Genomic DNA, 14,638 nt, shown 5'->3' with positions numbered 1-14,638 from the left:
TTGAACAGCAAATCATCATATTAGAATGATTTCTGAAGGATCATGTGACACTGAAGACCGGAGTAATGAAGCTTTTATCAAAGAAATAAATTAGATTTTAAGGGTAGAAAGCAGTTATTTTAAATAGTAAAAATATTTCACAATATTACTGCTTTTGCTGTATTTTGGATCAAATAAATATAATAATAATTATTAATTATTGTGTAGTAAATGGAACCAAAAAAACAAAACAAAAAAATTAATAGTCCCTGTATTTCAATTAATAGAGATAACAACTGAGATTTTAATAATATTGTACCACTGATCTAGGTAACTTTCCTTGTTTCCGTGTCAGAAAACTGGTTGGTTAAATCTACTTATGTAAGGGATATTGTACAGTCAGCCGATTATCATCAAGGAACATATACCACGCTGAAGAGTATGCAGTCAGGTCCATAAATATTGGGACATCGACACAATTCCAACATTTTTGGCTCTATACACCACCACAATGGATTTGAAATGAAACGAACAAGATGTGCTTTAACTGCAGACTGTCAGCTTTAATTTGAGGGTATTTACATCCAAATCAGGTGAACGGTGTAGGAATTACAACAGTTTGCATATGTGCCTCCCACTTGTTAAGGGACCAAAAGTAATGGGACAATTGGCTTCTCAGCTGTTCCATGGCCAGGTGTGTGTTATTCCCTCATTATCCCAATTACAATGAGCAGATAAAAGGTCCAGAGTTCACTTCAAGTGTGCTATTTGCATTTGGAATCTGTTGCTGTTGACTCTCAAGATGAGATCCAAAGAGCAAGCCATCATTAGGCTGAAAAAAACAAAACAAACCCATCAGAGAGAGAGAGAGAGCAAAAACATTAGGCGTGGCCAAAACTACTGTAACACCAAAATTTCCCGGAAGACCACAGAAAACAACTGTGGTGGATGACCGAAGAATTCTTTCCCTGGTGAAGAAAACACCCTTCACAACAGTTGGCCAGATCAAGAACACTCTCCAGGAGGTAGGTGTATGTGTGTCAAAGTCAACAATCAAGAGAAGACTTCACCAGAGTGAATACAGAGGGTTCACCACCACAAGATGTAAACCATTGGTGAGCCCCAAAAACAGGAAGACCAGATTAGAGTTTGCCAAACAACATCTAAAAAAGCCTTCATAGTTCTGGAACAACATCCTATGGACAGATGAGACCAAGATCAACTTGTACCAGAGTGATGGGAAGAGAAGATTATGGAGAAGGAAAGGAACTGCTCATGATCCTAAGCATACCACCTCATCAGTGAAGCATGGTGGTGGTAGTGTCATGGCGTGGTTCTCTTGTATTTATTGATGATGTGACTTCTGACAAAAGCAGCAGGATGAATTCTGAAGTGTTTCGGCCAATATTATCTGCTCATATTCAGCCAAATGCTTCAGAACTCATTGGACGGCGCTTCACAGTGCAGATGGACAATGACCCAAAGCATACTGCAAAAGCAACCAAAGAGTTTTTAAGGGAAAGAAGTGGAATGGTATGCAATGGCCAAATCAATCACCTGACCTGAATCCGATTGAGCATGCATTTCACTTGCTGAAGACAAAACTGAAGGGAAAATGCCCCAAGAACAAGCAGGAACTGAAGACAGTTTCAGTAGAGGCCTGGCAGAGCATCACCAGGGATGAAACCCAGCGTCTGGTGATGTCTATGCGTTCCAGACTTCAGGCTGTAATTGACTGCAAAGGATTTGCAACCAAGTATTAAAAAAGTGAAAGTTTGGTTTATGGTTATTATTCTGTCCCATTACTTTTGGTCCCTTAACAAGTGGGAGGCACATATGCAAACTGTTGTAATTCCTACCCTCAAATTAAAGCTGACAGTCTGCAGTTAAAGCACATCTCTTTCGTTTAATTTCAAATCCATTGTGGTGGTGTATAGAGCCAAAAATGTTAGAATTGTGCCGATGTCCCAATATTTATGGACCTGACTGTATCTTGAGATAATGACTAGTTGGCTGTACATTATCCTGCTGTTAATTATCAAATGATAAAAGAACAGCCATAACCATACCTTCACAATAATGGCACACTCTGTCACATACTGATTTATTTCTTGGCAAGAACTGAAACTGCGACTGAGTTCATGTATGTGCCAATTCTTTAATTTTCAGTCATTAGTTTGACAAAAAACAAAAATGCTTGATGCTAATGCATACTAACAAACCATAAAATGCTCAGTTGGCACACATACATACACACATCTCTTTGAAAATTGAAATATTAGTCATTAAACTGTAAAAGATTTCAAAGAATCATCTGAACACTTAACAAGTGTTAAAACAATTTGTTAGCCCTGCACAAAATCAGTAATGGCACATTTCATCATGTTTCAAACATATCAAAATGTTTAAGAAAATGATTAGCAAAAAAAAAACGATGTACAATCTACACAAAATAGTTTTCATTGTAAGTTGCAGTATGTAGTCCATTAAACATTCCAGCCAATTGTGATTACAGCTTATTTTATATAGTATTCTTTTTGTTTATAGTATCTAATAGTATTTTATAGGCAAACAAAATTTTTAGTGTGTAATATTTCTGTCATTGTTTAACAAATCATCACATACAGTAGTCACATTTAAACACAGGTACAGTATGAAATGTTTAACAGGCAATTAAAAAGCGGAAATTAAAATACTTAAAAATGATTTCCTGTCACCCCTCAAGTGAGAGTATTGACTATGGCCGCACATTTAATAGCAAAAGCTATTCGCAATATCTATTTACACAATCTTCTGACACATTCACAGATCCCAAATGGGAAAATTATGTGCAGATAAAATATGAATAGCCACAATTTCCACACAATAAGCTCTGAAAAATGTCACATTTGTCACAACAGGGCAAAGATCTTTACAGTTAGCTATGCTTGTTCTTTAGTAACTTATTTATTCATCCTGATGCCATGGCCTTACGTCATTCTCTTCCAATAAATGTTCATGTTAAACCAACAATTTAAGGCAAAGTTAAAAAAAACAAAGCAAATTTGGCATATTTATGTCGATACATCTGTTACACCAGACATACCATGGAAATGCATGTCTCTGCAGTTTGTTACCTCACAAGTTGGATTTATCTGTTGATAACAGCAGAGCTGAAGAGTGAGAGCCTGCTGTTTACATAGCATATCAATGAAGAAATGAGTTGCGGTGTTCCTCAAAATACAGTACACCTCTTGCACTTTTTCTTTACAGGTGGAGGACATAAAACAGCACGGATGGCCTCATCAAACACGGTTTTTAAACCCCGCTGAGTAAGAGCAGAGCACTCCAGGTACTTCACAGAACCTACAAAGCCAAATATTTAATTGAGTCAATGGTACATGATACGATGTGGCACTGCAATGCAGAAACACGATTATAGCACATTGAAAAAGTTCTACTTTGTAAAAAGAATTATATTTTTAAAAGTAAATAAAGACTAAGTAAGTTTTACAAAAAATATTTGTATTTTATTTTTTGTATTAAAAAAATGAGTTTAATTTATTGTATAACTTGCCATTTCTCAGTAATTGTTAGTGAAATTTACTAGCAGTTTTGGTTCAGCGTAGGTGGAAATATACTATATACCCAGGAAAAAGTTCTTACCAATTTCTCTAGCCATAGCAAGCCCTTGCGGATAAGTGATGGGAGCTAGTTTCTTATCACGCAGACGTTCAATCGTGTCTTTGTCATCCCGCAGATCAAGTTTAGTGCCCACGAGTATGATGGGGGTGTTTGGACAGTGATGGCGAACCTCAGGGTACCACTACAAAGAGAAATCTGGTTAACACAAGGCACCCTCATACCTTGTGGATCTTGTTAAAGAAGTCATGAACTGAGAAATCAAAATTCCCTTGATTTGTGACACATAAGAGGTCACTGTACTTTAAAAACGCCCTGTACATTTCAGAACTCAACTTTCTTGTTAGTCTAAAAAAAAGTTTATATTGAAGCAAATCTGCAAAATGACAGGTTGTGTAATGTGCAACTTTATGATGTAATACTGCGTTTTAACACCGCCCGCAGAGAAGATCAACTGTAGTGTAAAATGTATGTGAATTTTCGAGAATAAAGTTGAAATGTTTTGAGGATAAACTCCATATGTTACGAGAATAAAATCGAAATTATAAGAATAAAGGCGAAAGGTTACGAGAATAAAGTCCAAATGTTACGAGAATAAAGTTGAAATTTTCGAAGAATAAAGTCAAAATGTTTCAAGAAATCCAAATGTTTCGAGAATAAAGTAAAAATGTTACGAGAATAAAGTCCAAATGTTACGAGAATAAAGTTGAAATTACGAGAATAAAGTAAAAATTTTGAGAATAAAGTCAAAATGTTATGAGAACAAAGTAATAATTTTCTCTTAATTTTAAATAAATAAATGTGAAGGAACATCAGAAGGAATGAAAAAAAAAAATAGTATAGCCTTATTTAATAAAACGAATGTCTCACTGTAATCTTGTAATTGCTATGAATTAATTCTCAGAATTTTGAGTTCATTCTCAAATTATTTTGCCTTCATTCCCTAAACATTTCAACTTAATTTTTGAAAATTTGACTTTATTTTTCGAAACATTGACTTTATTCGCATAATTTTGACTTTATTTTCAAAATATTTTGACTTTATTCTTAAACTACTTCGACTTTATTCTCGTAACTTTAACTTTATTCTCGAAACATTTCAACTTTATTCTCATAATTTTGAAATATTACTGTTGAAATATTTCGACTTTATTCTTGAAATACTGCAACTTTATTCTCGTAATTTTTAACTTTATTCTCGAAACATTTCCACATTATTCTCATAATTTTGAAATATTACTGTTGAAATATTTCGACTTTATTCTTGAAATACTGCAACTTTATTCTCGTAATTTTTAACTTTATTCTCGAAACATTTCCACATTATTCTCATAATATTGAAATATTACTGTCGAAATATTTCGACTTTATTCTTGAAATATTTTGACTTTAATCTCGTAATATTAGTTTCTTTTTTAATGTGGCACTAAAACACTGTCAGAGTTTTACAGATCGTTCAATTTGTACTGACAAATGAATTTTTGAGATTTTTGACCTTAATCTCAGCAGCGTTCCTCTATGAAGGATGTAGGGCTATTAAACATACACAGCTGTTAGCCAATCATAGCAGTGGGTGTTTACTTCCGCGTCTACAATCCGCCACACCAAAACAGGACAGAAAACAACCTATTACTTCTAAACTATAATGTTTTTGATGTAAAAATCAAGATAATATTATAAGTGAACCAAAATAATAAACAAAGGCAGTTCATGACCCCTTTAAGGGATCCGAATGTCCAAGAAATATTTCTTATACTTGGGTGGATACTAACCTTTGCTCTTACATTCTCAAAGGATGCAGGGCTCACCAGTGAGAAGCAAATTAAAAACACATCCTGTAGAAAGCAAAGAAGACTCTTTGTAAAAATCAATGTCATTAATTATTCATTTCTGATTACACTGCACTTTATAATGCTGAGGATATCAGAAACCTGAAACATGATTTTTTAAAAAACCTTTTTATAACCTTTTTGAATCATTTATCATTTGAAGAAAACACGGTACTGTTCAAATGTTTGGAATTCATTTAAAGAAGCTCTTTATGCTCACCATCATTTATTTGATCAAAATACAGTAAATATTGAGATATTTCATATTGAGATATATTATTACAATTAAACATTTTCTATTTGAATATATTTTAAAATGTCATTTATTCCTGTGACAGCAAAGCTGAATTTGTTTTGTGGAAACATTGATACATTTCAGGAGTCTTTGATGACTAATGAGTTAAGAATAGCATTTATTCGAAATAGAATTTTTTTCTAACATTATAAATGTCATTTCTGTCACTTTTTGATCAGTTCAATGTGTCATTGTTGAAAAAAAGTACATTTTCATAATGAGGGACAGAAGAAAGGTAGGGGGATTCATATTTTTCAAAGCCATTAATTATATTTGAACAAACAAATCATTAAATTGGCTACATGCCTAAGATCCAACTTCAAACAAAGCTAGTCTCTGGACCAAAATGATTTATTGGTTATAATTTACAAAGCAAAGAACAGAACATTTCGACTAAACTGAAAATGTCAAAATTGTAGAAAGAATACTTCTAGCATAGATGATTTTTTTATACAACTCAGGATTAAAGGATGAAAAATGCAGATATTTACGTACCGTTTGGGGGTAGGAGAGTGGTCTAAGGCGATCGTAGTCCTCCTGTCCTGCTGTATCCCAGAGGCCTAAGTTAACAGGTTTGCCATCCACCATAACATTGGCAGAGTAGTTGTCAAATCTGAGGGTCACACAGTTTTTTTTAATAACATTTCCAAAACATCTACAGAGGAAAACTGACACACATGGGCAGCTCAGACGCACAGGAATAAAGTATCAAACTGTACTCACACTGTGGGAATATACTCTCCTGGGAAGGCATTAGTGGTGTAGCTGATGAGCAGGCATGTCTTACCCACAGCACTGAAATACAAAAGATGCTAAGTGGTAAGTGTGACTGCAGTACTGAGGACCAAGGACTGCACATACACGGCACATCAACAAAACAATTGTGGAAGACAGGCAGAAAGGCCTGTGGTTAGTCATCCAGGCTTTACATTCACTCTTGGGCTCGATGGCACGCTGGCAGCCAGTAATTCACAGTTCTGTTCTTAAATGAACTGCCCTGCCGGATGAGGAGTGAATACAGCGGGACAGCTTCTTGTCAAGAAAAACACACACTGCATGCACTGACGCAGAATGTAGAGTAAAGAGACAGGAAATGCAGTGGCGAAAAGTGATAAAAATTAGGGAAAGAAGACTAAGAGTGAGGAAGTCTGATAATAAAAAGGGTAAAAATAGAAAAAATAAATAAACAGGCAAAATAGCAAGTATGCTTGAGGGCTTAGAAGCTTGAATTTATATTTCTGTCACCAGGTCAGTAGGCTGTGAAATGTGCTTGTATATGGCAAATGAGAGGAAGTGTATACTATGAGACAGAGGCTAAAACTTAAATGGTTACTAGATCAACTGAGAAACAGCTAATAGTAATGCTGCAAGGTCTAAAAGAAACACATATTTAACTAATACCATACCAATGTTTTGGAACAGATTTTTAATGCTTTTTAAAGAAGTCTCTTCTGCTCACCAAGCCTGCATTTATTTGATTCAAAATACAGCAAAAGCAATAATATTGTGAAATAGTTTTACTATTTAAAATAACTGTTTTCTATTTGAATATATTTTAAAAATGTAATTTATTCCTGTGATTTCGAAGCTGAATTTTTAGCATCATTACTTCAGTCACATGATCCCTCAGAAATCATTCTAATATTCTGATTTGCTGTTCAATAAACATTTATTATTATTATTATTATTATTATGCTGAAAACAGCGGTGTAGAGTTTGTTCAGGTTTTTTTGATGAATAGAAAGTTGAGAACTTTTGTAACATTATAAATATCATCACTTTGAATCAATTTCTTTCCCCCAAAAAAAAAAAAATTTATACTGACTCCAAGCTTTTGAATGGTATAGTATATTATGTTACAAAAGCTTTTTATTTCAGATAAATGCTGATCTTTGGATCTTTCTATTCATCAAAGAACCCTGAAAAATATATACTCAACCATTTTAAATATTGACAATAATAACAAAAAAATAGCATATTAGAATGATTTCGGAAGGATCATGTGACACTGAAGGCTGGGGTAATGATGCTGAAAATGTAGCTTTGCGTCACATGAATAAATTACATTTTAAAATATATTCAAATAGAAAACAGTTATTTTAAATAGTAAAAATATTTCAAAATGTTACAGTTTTACTATACTTTGGATTAAATAAATGCAGGCTTGGTGAGCAGAAAAGACTTCTTTAAAAACATCAAAAAATCTTACTGTTCAAAACCTTTTGACTGGTAGTGTAAATTCAAATTACACCAAATGCTAGAAATAATAAACGTTTTGACCAATGTTTTTAACTATTCTATCGACTGTTCTATATCACAACTATTTTATAATCATTTTAACAGCCATTCATGCTTATGAATTTAACAGAAATGTTTATAAACCATAAGCTCAATATTAGTATTAAAATTTCATAGTGCAGGAATGAGGTTGCATAGTGGTTACATGACACTTAAATGTTAAAAATAACCGGTATGGGTAACACAAATGTCAGTTGACATCTACCAAAAATATAGCCTATACCAATTACAACTATTTGTATTTCCATGTTTATCATCGTTCGGATGATTTTTTTTTTTTACAATTTAGGAAGGAATTCATGAATTTATAATGCTCTCTAAATTGAAAATAGTGGATTATGAAAAGGTTAAGGATAAAGTTCGGGCTTACAAGCATTACAATCATTTCCACCGGAGCTCATGTAGGTGTGAAAACATGACATCATTACATAGCGATCCCACACAGTACACGCGCATCTCATTTCTACACTGCACGAAATCCGTGTAATATTTGCATGGCTTACATGTTATCATTGTCACAATTTTTTTTTTAAAGCGAAATAGATACATTTAAAAAATAGAACAAATGCACACAATAGTAAAAGCCTGAGCATATATTTAACAAAAAAGCCAACAACAAACAGCCTATTTTATAACACAGCCTCATTACAATCTAATTTTACACCATTATGATAAAAACTACCGTGTCTCGGAGACTGACACAGTAATATGTTTAATAATTATAGAACCTTTAATTCTGTCTCAGCAGATCTCACTCATCCGCTAAACCAAACCACAATCCCCACTCCCCAGCTCCTTGCAACAATTGCTTTCCCCCCAAAAGAAAACCTCCGTAGAAAAATAAGCAATTTTAGCACTTATTCTTTAACATCTTACCCGTCGCCGACAACGACACACTTAATGGCTTGCATTTGCAGTGCACGAGTAGTATCCGACGAGCGAGGAATCTGAAGAAACAGCCTGAAATGTGATGGTAAAGTGCCTGTAGGGCTGGTACAATTGCTGTTCAGCTGCAGCAGCAGCGGTCGGTGGCAGTCAATCCGCGTGTCGTCACATCCGACTCCGATTAGCATCGTAAAGGATTTTCCTCCTGTATTATTGTCAATGAACAGACACCAGTTTAGTGAAGACAGTTAAACTAATTTAGTTGGACTTCGCAATAAACGGCAATATGCAAAACTGTTTATTTTTTACTGACACCCTACTATGTATGTCTTCCTTCATTTTAATGTGTAACTTTATCTAATCGATGCGATTGTCAGCGCTGCCATCGTTGCCTGTCATGAGATAAAATGAATAGCAGCAAAATGCTCAAATTTCTCCCACAGGAATAATCTATTCTTGCAGTATAGTTAAACGCGCTCAGTCACGGAGGATTTTTGATGATTGATATTGTTTTGAAATAATCGTCTAAGGGCTGGAAATATTCGTTTATTTGAACAACTTTAATTTGAAATAATTATTGAGGATTGCATCGTAAAGTGCATAAAAAAATTGAGCATTATTGTTGAATATAAATTTTCCATTGAACATTTACTTGTTGGTATGATTGATAACACAAGTTGATATGATTCTTTAGGGTCTTAATGAGAAGTCTATAACATACTTTGGTTAAAATTTCTCAATGGTAGTGTAAAAAACACTCTTTTTACCTTGTCAAAATCACCCCTCTTTAGAGCAAGCTATTATGTTGCATGTTTCTTTTAAATGCTAATGAGCTATGTTCGCCTCGCCCCTCTCTGCAGTGGGATCCCTGCTGAAAAAACCAGCATATGCTGGTTAGGTATGTTTTGGTGCTGGGATGCTGGTTGTAGCTGGTATATGCTGGTCCTTTGCTGGTTTATGCTGGTCCCTTGCTGGGTTTTGCTGGTTTATGCTGGTCATGTTGCTGGTTAATGCTGGTCCTTTGCTGGTTTATGCTGGTCCTTGACCAGCAACATGACCAGCATAAACCAGCAAAGGACCAGCATTAACCAGCAAGGGACCAGCATAAACCAGCAAAGGACCAGCATTAACCAGCTAAAACCAGCATCCCAGCACCAAAACATACCTAACCAGCATATGCTGGTTTTTTCAGCAGGGATGAGGAGCCATAATGTTTACTTTAGCTGAGTTTAGCTGTGAAACTTGATAATTCTTAAGAAAGGCCATCTGCAAAGATGCATAAAAAACCCTTATAGTGACTTCTGCTGTGGGTGAAGCTGCATCACGAATGATTCGCACAAACATAGAAGCATATGTAGATCGGGATCAGCGCTTTCCTTTCAAAAACGAAAGTAACGTCAATCCTTGTCTTCAGCGGCTCAGATGTCTGGAGTAAATGACGACTGCTATGTTCATTATTACATCCAACAACAGAACACCTCATTCGCTCAATCTGAGACATTCTTGTCTTCCCCTGCACCTGAGTCACACAATGGCGGTCGGAGTCAGACTGTTTCAGCTCGGTGAGGGCGGGTCTAGGGTAAGGCACTCATGTCAATCAACTATCGTGGGAGTGGCCTCTGTTGGTGTGTCGTCACACCCACAAGAAGCTGAGAATGACCTGATTTTAAAAAGGGGATATTACTTTTAAAGATTAAAAAAATACCACTGGGTGGATTTTTATCATTGTATGGTGGTTGTGTACGCAAACTGCCAACACACGTTAATGTTCAAACAACATGTAAAAGTGAGTTTTGCATCCGATGACCCCTTAAAGCTTTGGCTAACTGACATGCTCTTTAATGTGAAATGCTGTTTGTATTGTTTTCTTGCAGTTTTTTTAATAACATAATGTGGTCAGACTCTTAAGTGTTGTGCATACACATACAGTATGGCTTGCACGCTCCCCTTAAAGTCACGAAATATACGTCGGGATATCATAAAGCCATCTTTTTTGGTTTCACAATTCACAATTTACTCAATTAATGATTGTAAACTAAGTTTGGTGTTTTAAGAAGACATATCTGTATTAAATTTTACATAAACAAATCACAGCTATCTCGTGCTATCTCGCTTTCCATTTCACGATACTTCCAAAAAAAGATGGACACAGGGTTTGTACACTTTCAGAAATCTTGTGAGTCTGCCTCTTTCTCTCTTATTCCATATCATAGGATGTGCCTGTGAAAATGTTAGTAATATTATAGATAAAGAAGCAAACACTGCACATTAAAATGTAAAAAACAGGTTGATGTGTTGAAAGAAACTAGAAGTAGTGGAGATAGTGAGATTTACACGATGGGGTTAAAAGAACAACTGTCATGCGCTGCCAGTTGGAATGACAGTTGTTGTATCGGGTGTGGAGGGGTGGGGCAAATGATACAGATATCTCTGGAAAAATGCTATTAATTCACATGGCTACAAATATTTTGGTAAGAGTCACCTCCCTGAAGCTAGATAAAATAAAGTGTCACTAAAATACAGTGCCCTCCACAAATATTGGCACCCCTGGTAAATATGAGCAAAGGCAACTGTGGAAATAAATCTGCATTGTTTATTGTTTTGATCTTTAATTTAAAAAACTCACAAAATTTTTATCTTTCATCGAAGTAAAACAATGGAAAGTAGGCAGGAAAATCTCATTATGAAATAAATGTTTTTCTCAAGTTTACGTTGGACACAATTATTGGCACCCCTAGAAATTATTATGAGTAAAATACCAGGAGCACAAAATTGTCTAGCCATGACAGAAAGCCTAAAAAAAGTCAAATAGCCCCTACATCACCACATGTTGTTTAGGAGGGTTTCAAGAATAATTCTGTTTGCTTATCCAAAAACAAACTCCAGCTTATTCAGTTGTCATATATGATCAGATGAAACTAAAAAAATAGTTTTTTTGGCAGCAAAAGCTTCTGGCATGACAGTTCCCTGACCTGAACCCTATAGAAAAAGAGTGGGGTGAACTGAAGAGGGAAAGCACCAACATGGAGGATCCGAAGTTATTCTGTGTGAAATAATAGTCTCTGATCTCGTGACAGGTGTTTTCCAAACTCATCATGCATTATAGGAGAGACTCGGAGCTGTTATCTTGAGAAAAGAACTAGAGAACTAGAGAACTAGAGAGTCAACTAGAGAAAAAAACATTTATTCCATAATGAGAAATATGGAACCCCCCACAGGGCTCGAAATTAACTTTTTTACTTGGTAGCACTGGTGCTCCCAACTTCAAAAAGTTAGGAGCATCCCAAAAAATTTAGGAGCACCCAATTTCTTTTTAGTTATGCGCCAATCTTGATTCTTAATGGCCGATTCTGATTAGCACACGTACATCTCGGAGATGTCTATTTGGCGTCTGCATTTACATCTGCAAGACATCTACAAGATGTAGTTTGCTCATCTGCAATACGTCTATTGGACGTTTCCTATCAGATGTCAAATAGACGTCTTTAAGATGTTTAGGATTCAGAATGTGTGTAAAACTGACATCTTACAGACCCCTAATTGCAATGCAGTTTGTGCAACGCCGGAACAGGGTTTGGTTGAGAGAGAGAGAGAGAGAAAAAAAAAGTCAAATTCCAAGTTAAGTGGAGCGCAGTGTCAGTGACAGGGAGTGATTGACGGCATAGGGATCGCAAAATGTCATCAGATTTTGGTAGCCTAAAATTAATTTAACTAGCCCAAATAAAAAATACTTTTTTTTAATATATATATATAGAGAGAGAGAGAGAGAGAGAGAGAGAGAGAGAGAAAATCAGATAGGAGTCTAAATGTCAATCAAAAATGTTTTCAACACTAATATAAACAAATATCAAGGAAGAAATTTTATTTCACCATTTAATGTAGCTGCAGAATTATTTAATATCAATTTAAGGCAATTTATGACCCTTTTTAAGAGCTGCACAAGTTAAATGAACAATATGAGTGGGTTGGACAATGTAGGGTAGAATTTTAAGCCATAAAATTAAATGATTTATAATTCAGATACAGACACAAAAACAAAATATCTAATACAATGGCATTTCAACCTTTATACCATTAAAAGGGATAAATCAAGTATATTCTTATATTTATATAAGATATATAACATTAGTATTACTTAATTGTTTAGATTTTTAAAAGGCACATTTAACTTCTTTCACATGGATCGAAAATTGCAATAATTTGACCATAAGCAGCTGAAAAAATGTATTGGAAAAAAATGTAATTCTTTGTCACAAGGGGGCGCTTTAGGAGTGCTGAAATATTACGGTTTCCCTAGTAACAGCTGTACACAAACCAGCCTTAACGCAGTTTTATCAGACATGCAATGAAAATGCAAAGACACGTTTCTGAGGACAGTCGGTTCCCTTCAGATACATTCATATAAAGACATCCATGCCGCGTTTTGACTTTGAAACGTACAGCGTGCATATTTATTCAATGACATCATTGCCTTTTTGAAGATTTATCCAAACCTTTCGCGATCGTCTTTCCATCTCTTAAACTTATAACCAAGACTTTTCTTATACTATTTTACATATTTATAACTTTATGGCCTTACATTTGATACAAATAAATTGAGGAGTTTTAAGGACCTGCAGAAGTCCTCTACTTTACGATAGACCGTTGTGCAGTCCAGTGAAACATTCTGGTAGCCCGACTGGAAACACAATAGCCCCGGGACGTCGGGCTAGCGATTTTGCGAGCCCTTCCGGCTTATATCTCAAATCTGCATTTAAGGTAATAATGTGAAGATGAAGTTTAAATAGTTATGTAATGTTGGAGAAACCGTCACAGTATCAGCTCAGCAGTCTGTGCAGTAGTTAGGCAAGCGACAGTTTCGAAACCGAGTCGCACCACACTCCATTCTCTCACTCGCACAAATGCTTCCAAATATAATTTGAGGTCGCACAGATTAATTTTTGGTCGCATATGCGACCAAAATGGTCGCAATTTCGAGCCCTGCCCCACTTTCAATTGTTTTACTTTTACAATTGTTTTTAGATTTATTTCCACAGCTGCTTTTGCTCATATTTATCAAGGGTGCCAATAATTGTGGAGGGCACTGTGCATATACAGTAAAGCCATTTTAACAATAAGATTTCTGCAAAATAGCCTCTTAGGAATTATTTTATTTTGTGAAAATTAAAATTATCGATATACATGCGGTATTAATTAATCACAACAGAAAATATGTGACCCTGGACCACAAAATCGTAAGTAGCACGGATATATTTTTAACAATACCCAAAAATACACTGCATGGGTCAAAATTATAAATTATGCCAAAAATTATTAATTAATAATCTAACAATTTATCTAATATCCTAATGATAATCATTAGGATATTAGGTAAAGATAATGTTCCATGGAGATATTTTGTCAACTTCCTAGTGTAAATATATCAAAACCTTATTTTTGATTAGTAATATGCATTGCTAATAACTTAATTTGGACAATTTTAAGGTGATTTTTTCAATATTTAGATTTTGTTGCACCCTCAGATTCAAGATTTTCAAATAGTTGTAACTCAGCCAAATATTGTCCTATCCTAACATAGGATAACCATACATCAATGGAAAGCTTATTTATAGCTTTCAAATATATATATATATATATATGGCTAGGATTACCGGGAATGTAGTTTATGGAATCAAAAAAGTAGGAATGATCCATGGGGTCGACAGACATATTCCCCCGGTTTCACAGACAA

At 35.0% G+C, this 14,638-nt stretch overlaps 1 protein-coding gene across 1 annotated transcript; it reads right to left on the bottom strand.

Moving 5' to 3' along the window:
• Positions 1 to 2,134: 2,134 nt before the first annotated feature.
• rac3a (Rac family small GTPase 3a) lies at positions 2,135 to 9,043 on the bottom strand. The gene is made up of 6 exons (XM_073839366.1): positions 8,899 to 9,043; positions 6,448 to 6,519; positions 6,220 to 6,337; positions 5,373 to 5,435; positions 3,625 to 3,784; positions 2,135 to 3,324 (listed from the first exon to the last, which is right to left on the bottom strand). The coding sequence occupies exons 1-6, from the start codon at positions 8,931 to 8,933 to the stop codon at positions 3,194 to 3,196; spliced, it is 579 nt and encodes a 192-aa protein (XP_073695467.1). The 5' UTR covers positions 8,934 to 9,043; the 3' UTR covers positions 2,135 to 3,193.
• Positions 9,044 to 14,638: the final 5,595 nt, after the last annotated feature.

This window comes from Garra rufa, chromosome 1 (genome assembly GCF_049309525.1).
Source record: "Garra rufa chromosome 1, GarRuf1.0, whole genome shotgun sequence".
Lineage (NCBI taxonomy): Eukaryota > Metazoa > Chordata > Actinopteri > Cypriniformes > Cyprinidae > Garra > Garra rufa.
The sequence above is the reverse complement of the archived record's forward strand: the minus strand, read 5'-3'. Positions and strand labels throughout refer to the sequence as shown.

Excerpts from the sequence above, each read along its gene's own strand:
- rac3a (XM_073839366.1), bottom strand. The coding sequence starts at position 8,933 with ATGCAAGCCATTAAGTGTGTCGTTGTCGGCGACGG. Across the intron at positions 6,520-8,898 it reads TGTGTCGTTGTCGGCGACGG|TGCTGTGGGTAAGACATGCC; the intron begins GTAAGATGTTAA and ends TTTGTATTTCAG. Across the intron at positions 5,436-6,219 it reads CACTCTCCTACCCCCAAACG|GATGTGTTTTTAATTTGCTT; the intron begins GTACGTAAATAT and ends TGCTTTCTACAG.